General features: G+C 46.0%; 1 protein-coding gene across 3 annotated transcripts in view; it reads right to left on the bottom strand.

The window, feature by feature from the left end:
* MOV10 (Mov10 RNA helicase) overlaps positions 1 to 15,050 on the bottom strand; it is a 439,448-nt gene that overhangs the window by 256,724 nt on the left and 167,674 nt on the right. For all 3 annotated transcript variants that reach the window (XM_063955381.1, XM_063955382.1, XM_063955383.1), the window contains one exon: positions 7,807 to 8,045. In XM_063955381.1, the coding sequence (XP_063811451.1) occupies positions 7,807 to 8,045 (239 nt within the window). The remainder of the gene's footprint in view (positions 1 to 7,806; positions 8,046 to 15,050) is intronic.

Below are 15,050 nucleotides of genomic sequence, written 5' to 3'. Positions count from 1 at the left end.
TCAGCATCACCTGACCACTGCCTCGTCCATAACCCTCTTCTGGCAGAAATGGACAGCGCACTTACTCTTGATGCCAGTCGGCAAATATCCCTCTGTGCATCACGCATATATAGAAATGCATCTTTCAAATGCTCTATAGTCAGTAATATACTGTCCCTATCTAGGGTATCAATATTGTCAGTCAGGGAATCCGACCAAGCCACCCCAGCACTGCACATCCAGGCTGAGGCGATTGCTGGTCGCAGTATAACACCCGTGTGAGTGTATATACATTTTAGGATATTCTCCTGCTTTCTGTCAGCAGGTTCCTTAAGGGCGGCCCTATCAGGAGACGGTAGTGCCACCTGTTTTGACAAACGTGTGAGCGCTTTATCCACCTTAGGGGGTGTTTCCCAACGTGCCCTATCCTCTGGCGGGAAGGGGTATGATGCTAATAACCTTTTAGGAATTATCAGTTTTTTATCGGGGGAAACCCACGCTTCATCACACACTTCATTTAATTCCTCAGATGCAGGAAAAACTACATGCAGTTTTTTCTCACCAAACATAATACCCTTTTTAGTGGTACTTGTATTATCAGAAATATGTAAAACATTTTTCATAGCATCAATCATGTAACGTGTGGCCCTACTGGAAGTCACATTCGTCTCTTCATCGTCGACACTGGAGTCAGTATCCGTGTCGGCGTCTGTATCTGCCATCTGAGGTAACGGGCATTTTAGAGCCCCTGATGGCTTTTGAGACGCCTAGACAGGCACGAGCTGAGTAGCCGGCTGTCTCATGTCATCAACCGTCTTTTGTAAAGAGCTGACACTGTCACGTAATTCCTTCCATAAGCTCAGCCACTCAGGTGTCGACTCCCTAGGGGGTGACATCTCCATTACAGGTAATTGCTCCGCCTCCACACCATTTTCCTCCTCATACATGTCGACACAATCGTACCGACACACAGCACACACACAGGGAATGCTCTGATAGAGGACAGGACCCCACTAGCCCTTTGGGGAGACAGAGGGAGAGTATGCCAGCACACACCAGAGCGCTATAGCTATATATATATATATATATATATATATATATATATATATATATATATATATATATATATATATATATATATATACATATATATACATATATATACATACATACAGGGATAACCTTATAGAAGTGTTTTTCCCCTTATAGCTGCTGTTTTATTTATACTGCGCCTAATTAGTGCCCCCCTCTCTTGTTTTACCCTTTTCTGTAGTGCAGGATTGCAGGGGAGAGTCAGGGAGACGTCCTTCCAGCGAAGCTGTGAGGGAAAATGGCGCCCGTGTGCTGAGGAGATAGGCTCCGCCCCCTTCTCGGCGGACTTTTCTCCCGCTTTTTGCTGTATTCTGGCAGGGGTTAAAATACATCCATATAGCCCTGGGGGTTATATGTGATGTATTTTCGCCAGCCAAGGTGTTTCTATTGCTGCTCAGGGCGCCCCCCCCCCCCAGCGCCCTGCACCCTCAGTGACCGGAGTGTGAAGTGTGCCTGAGGAGCAATGGCGCACAGCTGCAGTGCTGTGCGCTACCTTGGTGAAGACTGATGTCTTCTGCCGCCGATTTTCCGGACCTCTTCTTGCTTCTGGCTCTGTAAGGGGGCCGGCGGCGCGGCTCTGGGACCGGACTCCGAGGCTGGGCCTGTGTTCGGTCCCTCTGGAGCTAATGGTGTCCAGTAGCCAAGAAGCCCAAGCTGGCTGCAAGCAGGCAGGTTCGCTTCTTCTCCCCTTAGTCCCTCGATGCAGTGAGCCTGTTGCCAGCAGGTCTCACTGAAAATAAAAAACCTAAAACTAAACTTTTACTAAGAAACTCAGGAGAGCCTCCTAGAATGGCACCCTTCTCGGCCGGGCACAAAAATCTAACTGAGGCTTGGAGGAGGGTCATAGGGGGAGGAGCCAGTGCACACCAGGTAGTCCTAAAGCTTTACTTTTGTGCCCAGTCTCCTGCGGAGCCGCTATTCCCCATGGTCCTTACGGAGTTCCCAGCATCCACTAGGACGTCAGAGAAATTGGACATAAGGAAAGTTTATTCCCCCATTGTTTTTTGTTTGCTCAAATATGGATTTGACAATTTGAGGTTCAATATTGGTCTGACCGAAACGTCCAGCTTCGGCACCACAAAAAGGTTTAAGTAGTAACCCTTGTTTTCCAGATGAGGTGGAACTGGAACAATGACATTAGCCCTTACCAATTTTTGAATGGCTTCTTGTAAGATAGCCCTTTCTGTCAGCAAAGCTGGTAAGCCTGATTTGAAAAATCTGTGAGGTGGGAGCTCTTGAAACTCCAGTCTGTACCCCTGAGATACAATATCTTGCACCCAGGGGTCCAGGCCCGAGGACGCCCAGACCGGACTGAAATTTCTTAGACGTGCTCCCACCTGCCCGACCTCCAGGCAGGGAGGTCCACAGTCATGCTGAGGATTTTGAGGAAACAGAACCCGGCTTCTGTTCCTGGTAACCTGCCGGTGCAGGTTTTCTGGATTTTCCCCGACCACCACTGAAGACGGCGGAAGGGGACTTGGACTTCTTAACCTTTGCGGTCCGAAAGGACTGCATTATAGACGCAGAGAAGGATTTTTGGGCGTCGGAGTGGCTGAGGGAAGAAAGGTTGACTTACCCGCAGTTGCCGTGGAGATCCACGCTTCCAAAGCTTCCCCAAATAGAGCCTCGCCTGTGAAGGGTAGGTTCTCCACACTCTTTTTGGATTCCACATCCGCAGACCATTGGCATAGTCAGAGTACCCTGCGTGCCGAGACAGCCATGGAAGACGTCCCTGCAGTTAGATTACCAAGGTCCTTCATGGCCTCCACTATGAAACCCGCAGAATCCTATATGTGACGTAAAAACATTTCAATGTCACTTCTATCCATAGTATATAAATCCTCTAGTAACGTGCCTGATCACTTTACTATGGCTTTAGAAATCCATGCACAAGCAATAGTGGGCCTAAGCACCACGCCTGAAGCAGTGTATACGGATTTGAGCGTAGTCTCAATCTTTCAGTCTGCCGATTCTTTCAAAGCGGTAGGCCCAGGGACAGGTAAAACCACATTTTTAGACAATCTAGAAATAGAAGCGTCTACTATAGGAGAGTTTTCCCACTTTTTCCTATCCTCTTCAGGGAAAGGAAAAGCAAGCAGAACTCTTTGGGATCTGGAATTTTTTCTCAGAGGTTTTCCCAGGAATTTTCAAATAAAGCGTTTAATTCTTTTGACGCAGGGAAGGTTAGCGAGGCTTTTTTATCGTCAGTGAAGTAAGCCTCCTCAACCTGCTCAGGTGGTGTGTCATTAATGTTTAACACATCTCTAATGGCCTAAATCATGAGCTGCACCCCTTTAGCAAGGGATCCTCCCTCCCTCCAATTCCCCCCCCCCCCCCCCCCCCCTGCAGTATATCCCCATCACCCGTACCAGATTCGGTATCAGTGTCAACTTGCATTACCTGGGCAAGAGCACGCTTTTTTTACTAGGAGAGTTTGTGGAGGTAGTGGGAGTAGAATACGACAAAACCTCTACAGAGGTTTTTTTTTGTTTTTTTTAAACCCGTGTTTCAGTCTCATGAGCTATTCTAGATGAAATCTGGGATATCATACCCTTAATAGAAGCCACCCACTGGGGTTCAGGGTCAGAAGACTGGAGACAGTATATTGCATTCCTGAGCAGATGGAATAGACTCTTCTGGAGAAGATACATACTACAAGATACAGAGTCCCTAGACATGGTAATGTGAGATATATAGCGCACACACACACACACACACACACACACACAGGAAAATGCAAGTACCTTCAGAGAGAGACAGACTTATGGAACCAGCCCACACAGCGCCCCAGTAGACAGTTATAATAATAAATGTCTGGCGCTGACTGAGTAGCCTGAACAGACTACACAGTAATGTGTATAAACACTCTCCCCCAACCCCCTCCCTCCCCTTCTATAACCCCCTGGTACCGCACAGGATAGCTGGAGTTATGTGGAGGGTCAGTACTCCCTGTCAGTGTCTCTGTAATGTGATCTGCAGGGAGAAAATGGCACTGGTGAGTACTGGATCCGCTCTGAGGAGATGCTCCGGCCCATAAAATGGCGCATCTTCCCGCACTTCTACAGATTATACTGGCCTGAGGTAAGGGCACTAGCAGCAGTGCAGATATCCCGGATAGCAATAGTGACCAGTGTAAGGGTGTTTGCGCCAGCCCACGGCCCCTCACAGCGCCGCACACTACCTCTCTGAGCCCTCCAGAGCGCAGCATCCGCGCTGCGCTCTCAGCCTGATGCCGCCATTCTCACCTGCTCCCTGCTTGTCGGGGCGCCGGCGTCCTACTCACCGACATCTTCTGGCTCTGTTAGGGGTTAGCGGCATTGCTGCGGGAGCGATCGACACCCACAGGATCTCAGTCAACTTTTGACCCTCAGTCATTCAACCCAGCCATTAAAATCTTCTTCAGAATGTTGGAGCAATCCACAGAAGAAATTTGCCCTCAAGCAAGATTCAATCTCACCCGAGAAGAAAACATGGCCTTAAAAGCACTAAAAGCACGACATGACATTATTATCAGAGGTGCAGATAAAGGAGGAGCGATTGTGGTAATGGATCTTGAGATGTACAAGATGGAATGTGACCGGCTATTATCAGATTCCACCACTTATAGACAGTTGGAAAAAGATCCCACTGAGGATTTCATACAAGAACTCCAGATTCTACTGGACTCGGCTGAACGGCAAGGCTGGATTGACACAGAGACTAAGACACTCTTGATGAGAACCACTCCAAGGATTCCAGTTTTTTATGTGATCCCTAAGATCCACAAGGACGCGCACAGACCCCCTGGCCGGCCTATCATATCGGCCAGGGGCTCTCTGTGTGAACCGGCAGCTGCTTTCATTGACACATATTTACAGCCTTGTATTATGAAAACATTTACGCACCTTAAAGACACTTCGTCACTTTTGCTCACTTTAGCCACTTTCTCTACCATCCCTAATGATACAGTACTGGCTAGTATTGATGTAGTAGGGCTATATACCTGTATACCACATGAAGCAGGCATTGAGGCAGTGGGTAAACTGATCATGGGTAACAGCTGGTACACAGGCCCGAATGTGCAGTTTATTTTGGCTCTTTTAAGATTTATTCTGTTGCATAATTATTTCATACATGATGGTAAGTTTTTTATTCAAACGTCAGGCTGTGCCATGGGATCTTGCGCAGCACCTGTATACGCTAATGCATATATGTACATGGTAGAACAGGAATTATTTTTTTCAAAGTCAAATGTGACACAACAGATTTTTCACTATAATCGGTATATAGATGACGTTCTGGTATTGTGGACAGGCACAGAAGAAGCTCTGAGGATGGTGGTTGAAAAACATAATGAGTCTGAATGTCCAGCAAAATTAACTCTCACCATGAGTAAGAATGAAATTATTTTTTTAGATGTTAACATCGTGTGCAGGGATCAGAGATTGCAAACAAGATTATTTTCAAAACCAACCGACCGCAATACATTGCTCAAATATGATAGCTTTCACCCCAAAGCCACCACCAGAGGGTTACCATACTCTCAGTTTATCAGAGTATGCAGGATAAACAGTGATCCGATAGAGAGAGAGAGAGAGAAACAGCTGGACCTGATGGTCAACAAATTTGTGGAGAGGGGTTATCCCCTCAGAGATCTAATAACAGCCAGACAAAAGGCCAGTGGGATAGATAGGTCGGTCCTCCTGCGAGAGAAGGACACTGGTGTAGTTCCGAAACAAAGGGAAGTATTGCCCTGGGTCAACCAATTCGACATAAAAAGTAAACACACCACTAAACAAGCCAAATCTTTATGGCCTATTATCACCAATGACCCTCAGCTCCCAGCCTTGAAAAATACTAAGCTAATGCCGAGTTATGCCAGGGGCCCTAACTTGAGGGATTTGCTGGTGAAAACAGATATCACAGGCATACAACCTTTGAAAACGCATTTCTTGACGAGAAAGGGAGGATGCTACAAATGTTCAGGGTGTGTAACATGCAGTTACATGATCACTGGTAGCACTTTTGCCCATCCACACACGGGGAAGATGTTACAGATCAGATATCCCCTATCGTGTACATCAAAATTTGTTATCTATTTACTTACCTCTGCCCATGTGGCCTACATTACGTAGGCAAGACGAAACGCCAATTTAAAGAAAGAATGGCCCAGCACAGAGGGGCCATACGAGCAGCCCTAAATGAGGGAAAGAGCGATCAGACAGTGGCTCGCCATTTCCTCACAGCTAAACATACCATGGCCACACTGAGGTATAGGGTAATTGACCAAATCCCCCCTAATATAAGAGGTGGTGATAGAGATCGACAACTTTTACAACTTGAGTGCAAGTGGATACACCGTCTAAACACGGTGAAGCCATATGGTCTTAATGAAACACTCACTTTAAGTTGTTTTTTGTAAATCATGTCATCTAGACTTTTAGGTGAGAAGGTCTTGCAGTTGATGATGAGGACGACCAACAGAGGTCTGCAGTCATTGTGAATACCTTTTGAGGATTTCTTGTTGAATAATTTTAGTTCAGACATTATGAGTTTATAATTATTTGTTAACACACCAGGTCTAAGGTAGATCTAAAGTCCCAGTCCTGCATTGTTTCCTAGGTTCATAGCACTTATGTAGGCATGCATACTTGGCACAGTGAGTGAAGAATTGATTATTCCACATTATAGCAAATAGCACTTTATTATTGTAAAGATATGGCATCTTGACACTATGGGGCAGGGGGTAGCCTCATATACACAGTATAATACACTAAGCCACTTTGTCTATCGATTGTTTTATTAACTTTTTTAATGTTTTATTGATTATGTATTAATGTTGTATTGTTTCACATGAACTAATGGTGTTATATTGATCAGGGTGCTCCATTTGTTGTTACATTAGTTTCCTATGAGACGTGGAGAAGCGGTACGTGTTGCTGCGTCTCCATGGAAACCTGGCCAGCTCAGCTATGTTGTGACGTACGGCACTTCCGGTGTGACGTCGCCCGGACGACCGGAAGTAGTTGTGCAGACACCGAGCACACATGCTGAGAGTCTGGAAACGTGATTAGGAGCCCTGTAAGTTGTATTTAAATGTTGTGTGTTTGCACTTGTGTTGTGTGTGTCCTGATGACGGGGGGCAGTACCCCGAAACGTTAATTAAAACCACCAGTTTGTTTGAATTTGCTTTAAGACCGGGAGTGCCTCTTTCTTTTGGATTCTATGGTAGGGGGTTGGCAGGCCCCGGGAGTGCACCTTGGCAAGCTAACACAGTACTCCATGGACCGCCGGCTTTTGGATTTGGAGATTATTATATATATATATATATATATATATATATATATATACACAGACAATGGAAGCATGCAGCGGCACTCAGAGACTGATTCCAAAAGTTAATAGGTGCAAAAGTAGGTGGTTTAATCCATGTAAATAGAAACACAAAAGTGACCAACGTTTCAGGGGGCGCTAACGCCCCTTTGTCCAGGTGATACACCTCGACAAAGGGGCGTTAGCGCCCCGAAACGTTGGTCACTTTTGTGTTTCTATTTACATGGATTAAACCACCTACTTTTGCACCTATTAACTTTTGGAATCAGTCTCTGAGTGCCGCTGCATGCTTCCATTGTCTGTTTATACATATTATACCAGAGGGCACCGGAGCAACACATTTGGGGTGAGTGCCAGCTCTTTTTGGACTTCTATATATAAAAATTTAGGTTCGGTTTTTACTTGTCATAGAACACTACTCACCTGGGTCCAATATTATGGAATTGGAAGCAGAAACATTATGCTCATCACTGAATGTGAACGTGTACATCCAACGCAAAAGTTTGTACTGAACAAAAGTCACTGAATTGTTAGATGTATTCTTAATAGAAATGGAGAATGTCTTTGGCTCATTTGGTGGCAGAGGAAATCTTATCCGTCCATCTGAGAGAGCATACACTGATGTTATCTGGACCCCATTTTTGTCAGAAATGAACTCTTGCCTAAAAAAGAAAAAACAAAACTTAGTTAAGTCGCAAAATCAAGATTTACGTATTCAGTATAGTAGTTGGCTAATCTACAGTGATATGCTATACCCCAACTGCCCTCACTGCAGCCATTGTAAGAGTGATTGGTACCGCTGTGTGAGCTATGTCTGGCCCTTGGCCTAGTCTCTCTTGCTATTCTGCACGGTTCTCCCTACCTTGTTACAAGAAGCATTTTGTGAATGGCTGCTGCTGTTTGAACCTTTTCTTCTGAAAGATGGAACACAGAAGCCAAAACAAGTTTCCAAAAATAGGATTGGCTTACTCTATGGTGATGCGGATAGTTTATGGTACTTATTAGGTATTTTATTTAGCACCCAATGGGGTTGCCCATATCCTAGGTTAGTATAAATCCACCAAGTATTTATAATTTAAGCATCTCTTTAGTTCCTCTACTAAACAAATATTCACATTTTCTTTACTTACAGGTGCGGTGAAAAGACTAGAAAGATGCTACTGGGAAGTGTAATGATATAAAAAGACAATAAACAAAACTACCCCCCTATTCCACAGGCTCCCTACATATTCTCCTTCAAGTAAAAGGCAGAGTGCCTCGACAGGTGGGTGGCAGACTTTGAAAAGCTGGTACACAGTTGGCATAGGCAACAGGGTAATGACCCCATTTAGAAAAAATAATAATAAAAAAAAAATATATAAGGATTTTAATTACCTACCGGTAAATCCTATTCTCGTAGTCCGTAGGGGATACTGGGAATCCAGTTGGTACCATGGGGTATAGATAGGTCTACTTGGAGCCATGGGCACTATGATTACGTGTGCTGGCTCCTCCCTCTACGCCTTTCCTACCAGACTCCGTCTAGGAAACTGTGCCCGAGGAGACGGACAAACTTTGAGAGAAGGATATAGAAAAGGAAAGTGGTGAGAATTCGAACCAGCACAACCATAACAAGAGGAAAGCTAACCAAACTTGCAAACAGGGACAGCAACAGCTGAACCAAACAACATTACTTAACCAAGTAACAGAGCAGGAAGAACGAAGCACTGGGCGGGCGCCCAGTATCCCCTACGGACCGAGAAAAAGGATTTACCGATAGGTAATTAAAATCCTATTTTCTCTTACGTCCTAGGGAATATTGGGAATCCAGTTAATACGATGGGGAAGTACCTGCAGAACTGATTTACCAAACTGAAGGTCCTTAGAGGCAAAAGTATCGAACTTGTAAAACTTAGCAAACGTGTTCAAACACGACCAAGTAGCTGCTCGGCAGAGATGTAAAGCCAAGACACCCCGGGCAGCCGCCCAAGAGGAACCCACCGACCTAGTAGAGTAGCCGGTACAGATTTTGGAATCGGCAAACCTGCCGTGGAATAAAAATGCTGGATAGGGAGCATGATCCAGCGTGCAATTGACTGCTTCGAAGCAGGACACCCAATCTTATTGGGATCATAAAGAACGAACAGCGAGTCCGATTTCCTATGATGAGCTATTCTTTTCACATAGACCTTCAGAGTGTCTTTGGCTGTTGTAAGGGCTTTGAAGTAGCAGGGGCATCCGTAACAACCACAATAGGTTGGTTTATGTGAAACGCGGACACCACCTTAGGAAGAAATTGCTGACGAGTCCTGAGTTCAGCTCTCTCCTCATGGAAAATTAAGTAAGGGCTCTTGTAAGACAACGCCCCCAGCTCAGACACACATCTTGCTGAAGCCAAGGCCAACAGTGTGATGTTCTTCCACGTAAGGTACTTTACGTCTACCTCCTGTAATGGCTCAAACCAGTCCGATTGAAGAAACTGCAGTACCAAATTGAGATCACAAGGTGCCGTAGGAGGCACAAAGGGAGGTTGTAAGTGCAGAACACCTTTCAAGAACGTCTGGACCTCAGGGAGAGAAGCCAATTGTTCCTGAAAGAAACAAAGACAAGGCCGAAATCGGACCTTTAATGGAGCCTAGGCATAGGCCCACAACCATTCGAAATTCCAGGGTAGAATATGGTCTGTTCTCACACCAAGAGCTATAGGGGGTAATTCGGAGTTGATTGTAGCAGCAAATTTGTTAGCAGTTGGGCAAAACCATGTGCACTGCAGGTATGGCATATAACACAGTTGCAGAGAGAGTTAGATTTGGGTGGGTTACTTTGTTTCTGTGTAGGGTAAATACTGGCTGCTTTATTTTTACACTGCAATTCAGATTTCAGTTTGAACACACCCCACCCAAATCTAACTCTCTCTGCACATGTTATATCTGCACCCCCTGCAGTGCACATGATTTTGCCCAACTGCTAACAAATTTGCTGCGCCGATCAACTCTGAAATAGACCCATATTTCTTCCAGATACAATGATAATGTTTAGACGTTACCCCCTTTCTGGCTTGGATCTTAGTCGGGATGACCTTGTCAGGAATCCCTCTCCTGGCTACAATCAGCCATTCAACTTCCATGCCGTTAAACGTAGCCGTGGTATGTCTTGATAGACAAACGGGCCCTGTTGCACAAGATCCTCTCGAAGAGGCAAAGGCCATAGTTCTTGAGAAGATCCGCATACCAGGCCCTTCGTGGCCAGTCTGGAGCAATGAGGATTGCTTGACCCTTTTCCCTTCTTATTCTTTTTAGAATTCTTGGGGATTAGAGGAATGGGAGGAAACCAGTACACCAACTGGTAGAACCACGGAGTTCTCAGGGTGTCTACTGCTACTGCCTGTGGGTCCCTCGACCGGGAAAAATACATCTTCAGCTTCTTGTTGAGTCAAGAGGCCATCATATCAATTTGTGGATACCCCCACCGACGTGTTAACCACCGGAACACCTCCGGGTGGAGGTCGTGTCTGCTGAGGAAGTCTGCTTCCCAGTTGTCTACTCCCGGAATGAAGATAACCGACAAGGCCACGGCGTGTTTTTCCGCCCAGAGGAGAATTCTTGACACCTCTGACATTGCGGCTCTGCTTTTCGTTCTGCCCTGTCGGTTTATGCACGTTACCGCTGTCATATTGTCTGACTGGACCTGAATGACCGGATTCTGAAGAAGAGATGAGGCCTGCAGAAGGGCGTTGTAGATAGCCCTGAGTTCCAGGATGTTTATTGGAAGGAAGACTGTACTCCCTAGGTGACTGCGCCCCAACCTCTGAGACTTGCATCTGTGGTTAGCAGAATCCAATTCTGAATCCCGAACCTCAGACCCTCGACTAGGTGAGAAGTTTGTAGCCACCACAGGCGGGAGATCCTGGCTTTTGTTGACAGATGAATCCTCTGGTGCATGTGCAGATGCGAACCGGACCATTTGTACAATAGATCCAGCTGGAAGGGCCTCGCATGAAACCTTCCATACTGAATGGATTTTTAAGAAGCCACCATTTTCCCCAGAAGGCATTTGCAGAGATGTACTGGGATCTGGGTCAGCTTCAAGGACTGCCCGAACCACCGACTGGATTACCATTGCCTTTTCCAAGAGAAGGAATATTTTCTGGGATTCTGTGTCCAGTACCATTCCCAGGAAATTACATCGCTGCGTTGGTTCTAAGTAAGATTTTGGTAGGTTCAGCATCCACCCATGATCCAGGAGTAGTCTGGTTGAGAGACCAATGTCCTCCAACAACTGCTCCCTGGACGGTGCCTTTATCAGAAGATCATCAGAGTATGGAATTATGTGCACTCCTTGTTTGCGGAGTAGTATCATCATCTCTGCCATCACTTTGGTGAACACCCTCGGTGCCGTGGAGAGACAAAATGACAGGGCCTCAAACTGGTAGTGACAGTCCTGCAGTGCAAACCGTAGATAAGCCTGATGAAGCGGCCAGATCGGAATGTGAAGGTACGCATCCTTGATATCCAGAGACACCAGGAATTCAACCTCTTCCAGACACGAGATCAGCGCTCTCAGAGACTCCATCTTGAACACTCATAAGTACGGGTTCAATTACTTGAGGTTCAGAATTGGTCTTACCGAACCATCCAGTTTCGGTACTACAAACAATCTGGAATAGTAACCTTTGTTTTGTAAATGAAGTGGAACTGGAACAATGACCTGGGTCTGTAACAGTTTTTGAATGGCGTCCTGTAAGGTTATACTTGCCTCTTGTGAAACTGGTAAGCCTGATTTGGAACTCCAGTCTGTAGCCCTGGAATATAAGGTCTATGATCCAGGGATCCTGGCACGATCCTGTCCAGATGTGACTGAAGAATTTTTGCCGGGCTCCCACCTGCCTGTCTTCCAGGCATCACGGTCCACAGTCATGCAGAAGGTTTTGTGGAAGCAGAGCCTGGGCCCTGTTCCTGCAAACCAGCAGTCGCTGGTTTGCGTGGTTTACCTTTAGCACCTCTGGCGGTGGTAGAAAAACCTCTGGCCTTGCCCCTAAACCTGGCAGTCCGAAATGATTATAAATTGGGTCCTGAGTAGGCCTTCCTAGCTGGCGGAGTTGCAGAAAGTAGGTATGTGGACTTACCCGTAGTAGCTCAGGAGAGCCATTTGCTGAGTTCATCTCCAAATAAGGCCTCACCTGTGAAAGGCAGGCCTATCACGCCTTTCCTGGAGCCTGCGTCAGCAGTCCACTGACGTAGCCATAATCCCCTGCATGCAGACACTGCCATAGATGTAGCGCGCGCATTAAGCAAGCCTATTTCTTTTATGGCTTCCACCATAAAGTTTGCAGAGACCTGTATATGTTGCAGGAGTAAAACTATTTCCTCTTGAGGTAAGGTGTCTAACCCCTCAATTAAATTACCCGACCATTTAGCAATGGCTCATGTAATCCACCCACATGCTATAGTGGGTCTCTGGGCCACCCCAGCAGCTGTATACAAAGATTTAAGTGTAGTCTCAATCTTGCTATCAGCCGCATCTTTTAGGGAGGCTGCACCAGGGACAGGCAATACAATTTTACATGAGAGCCTGGAGACTGACGCATCCACTATCAGTGGATTTTCCCATTTTTTCCTATCCTCAGAAGGAAAAAAGGAAAAGATAACCACCGCCTAGGAATTTGAAATTTCTTATCAGGATTAACCCACGGTTCCTCAAACAGGGTATTTAGTTCCTTTGACACAGGAAAAGTGGCTGAGGATTTTTTCTTTATATTAAAGTAAGATTCCTCACTGTCCTCTGTCACCTTATCAGGGATATTTAGACAGAGTACCCTCCCCTACCTCTATGTCCACCTCACCTGCCTCCATTTCTGAGCCTTCAATATCAGTCAGAATGCAGGATATGGGCCAAAGTACGTTTTTGTGGACAAATGGTAGAGGACTGAGACGCTGGTCTGGGTACTGAGTCCTTTTGCATAAACTCAGCCATAGACTGAGTTAAGTATGGAGTCTCCTTCCAATTACGAGATAATTTAGCAGAAATGGTGGAAACCATTCCCCTAATGAAGTCCAGCCATGCTGGTTCTGCCCCACTAGCCTGGGAAGGGATACTACACTGAGTACATACTAGTGAATCCCACGGAGAAGAGGAACACTGTGCCTTACATGAAATACACTCTTTGCCAAACATACTGCAGCAGTGACAGCACACACACACACACAGGAAAAGTGCACAATGAACCCACAAAGAGCCCTTCCCGAGAGAGTATGGTACCAGCACAAGGCGCCCTTATCACTAGTGCCAAGCTTAGCCGAGTCGCAGATGAAGTACCTAGATTAGGGACTTCGGGCCTAATTCAGAGTTGATCGCAGCAGCAAATATGTTTGCAGTTGGACAAAACCATGTGCACTGCATGGGGTGTAGATATAACATGTGCCGAAAGAGTTAGATTTGGGTGGGGCGTGTTCAAACCGAGATCTAAATCGCAGCATAAAATAAAGCAGCTAGTATTTACCCTGCACAGAAACAAAATAACCCACTCTGCAAATGTTATATCTGCCACACTTGCAGTGCACATGGTTTTGCCAAACTGCTAACAAATTTGCTGCTGCGATCAACTCTGAATTACCCCCTTAGTACACTAGTAAATCGATCCCCCCTGCTATGACCCCTGGTATTGCGGAGGTAAACTGGAGGCTGCGCGTCCCTGTCAGTCAACGTCTGTCAGCTGCAGTAGGGAAACTGGCGCTTGTGAGCTGCTGGATCCGCTCATAGTGAAGCCCCGTCCCTTCAATGGGGCACGGTTTTCACGCTCTTCTTTATACTGGCATAGGGTCTAAGTGCATAAAATGGAGACATTCCCCTTTTATGGCTGTATTGCCAGTCTGGGTACTGTGTACACTACAGTGTACTACAGATGTAGCCACCTTTATCTTGACCGATTCTCCGCCTAGACGGACGTTTAGTCACGCTAAGGCGATAGCTTAGCTTGCCGAGTTTAAACACAGGCAGGCGCGTTGAGGAGATTCTAGATACTCAGCATGCATTACACATCACCACCACTGGGTGGCTAATGCTCCACTAATCCAGTACTTTCGATCGTATAGCGGCGGATTGATCTACAGCTCTGGCAAATGGTCAGTGACGACTGTAATGTTAATAGATGGTGACCAATGGTCAGACTGTGAGAGTTCTCAATATAAATAAATAGTATATAAAGACACAAACAAACACGTTAAAACACTTGTGTATGCAGACGCAAGATTGTGTATGGAGACGCAACTAATTGTGTGAAAGGAAGTATGTACAATGCATAAACAACGTGCTTTTGAAATACATGTACAGTATGAGCGTCCGAGTTCCCGTGACATTCACTTTATTATAATTTTTTTTCTTTGTTATACATTCAATGGAAGGGTGCACACAGGTTTCACATAAATCTGGTCTTGTAACCTGATCGGAACTCCCTACCTGTCTACTGCATGAACTGTACAGGCTCCCAGGGGGGAAGGGGAAAGTGGGATGGGGGTAGGGCGAGGCAGAGGAAAATACCGTGTTCAAAGAACGGGCCAATGCTGAAGGAGCGTCAGAATCCCCTAGCTAAAATACACAGGGTCGATAGGGATAAGTGAGGTCTATGCACATAACGATACACCAGACCCCATTGCATCACAAAATGACAAAATGTCCGAGGCACATAAACC

The sequence above is a fragment of the Pseudophryne corroboree genome, chromosome 2 (genome assembly GCF_028390025.1).
Source record: "Pseudophryne corroboree isolate aPseCor3 chromosome 2, aPseCor3.hap2, whole genome shotgun sequence".
NCBI lineage: Eukaryota > Metazoa > Chordata > Amphibia > Anura > Myobatrachidae > Pseudophryne > Pseudophryne corroboree.
The sequence above is the reverse complement of the archived record's forward strand: the minus strand, read 5'-3'. Positions and strand labels throughout refer to the sequence as shown.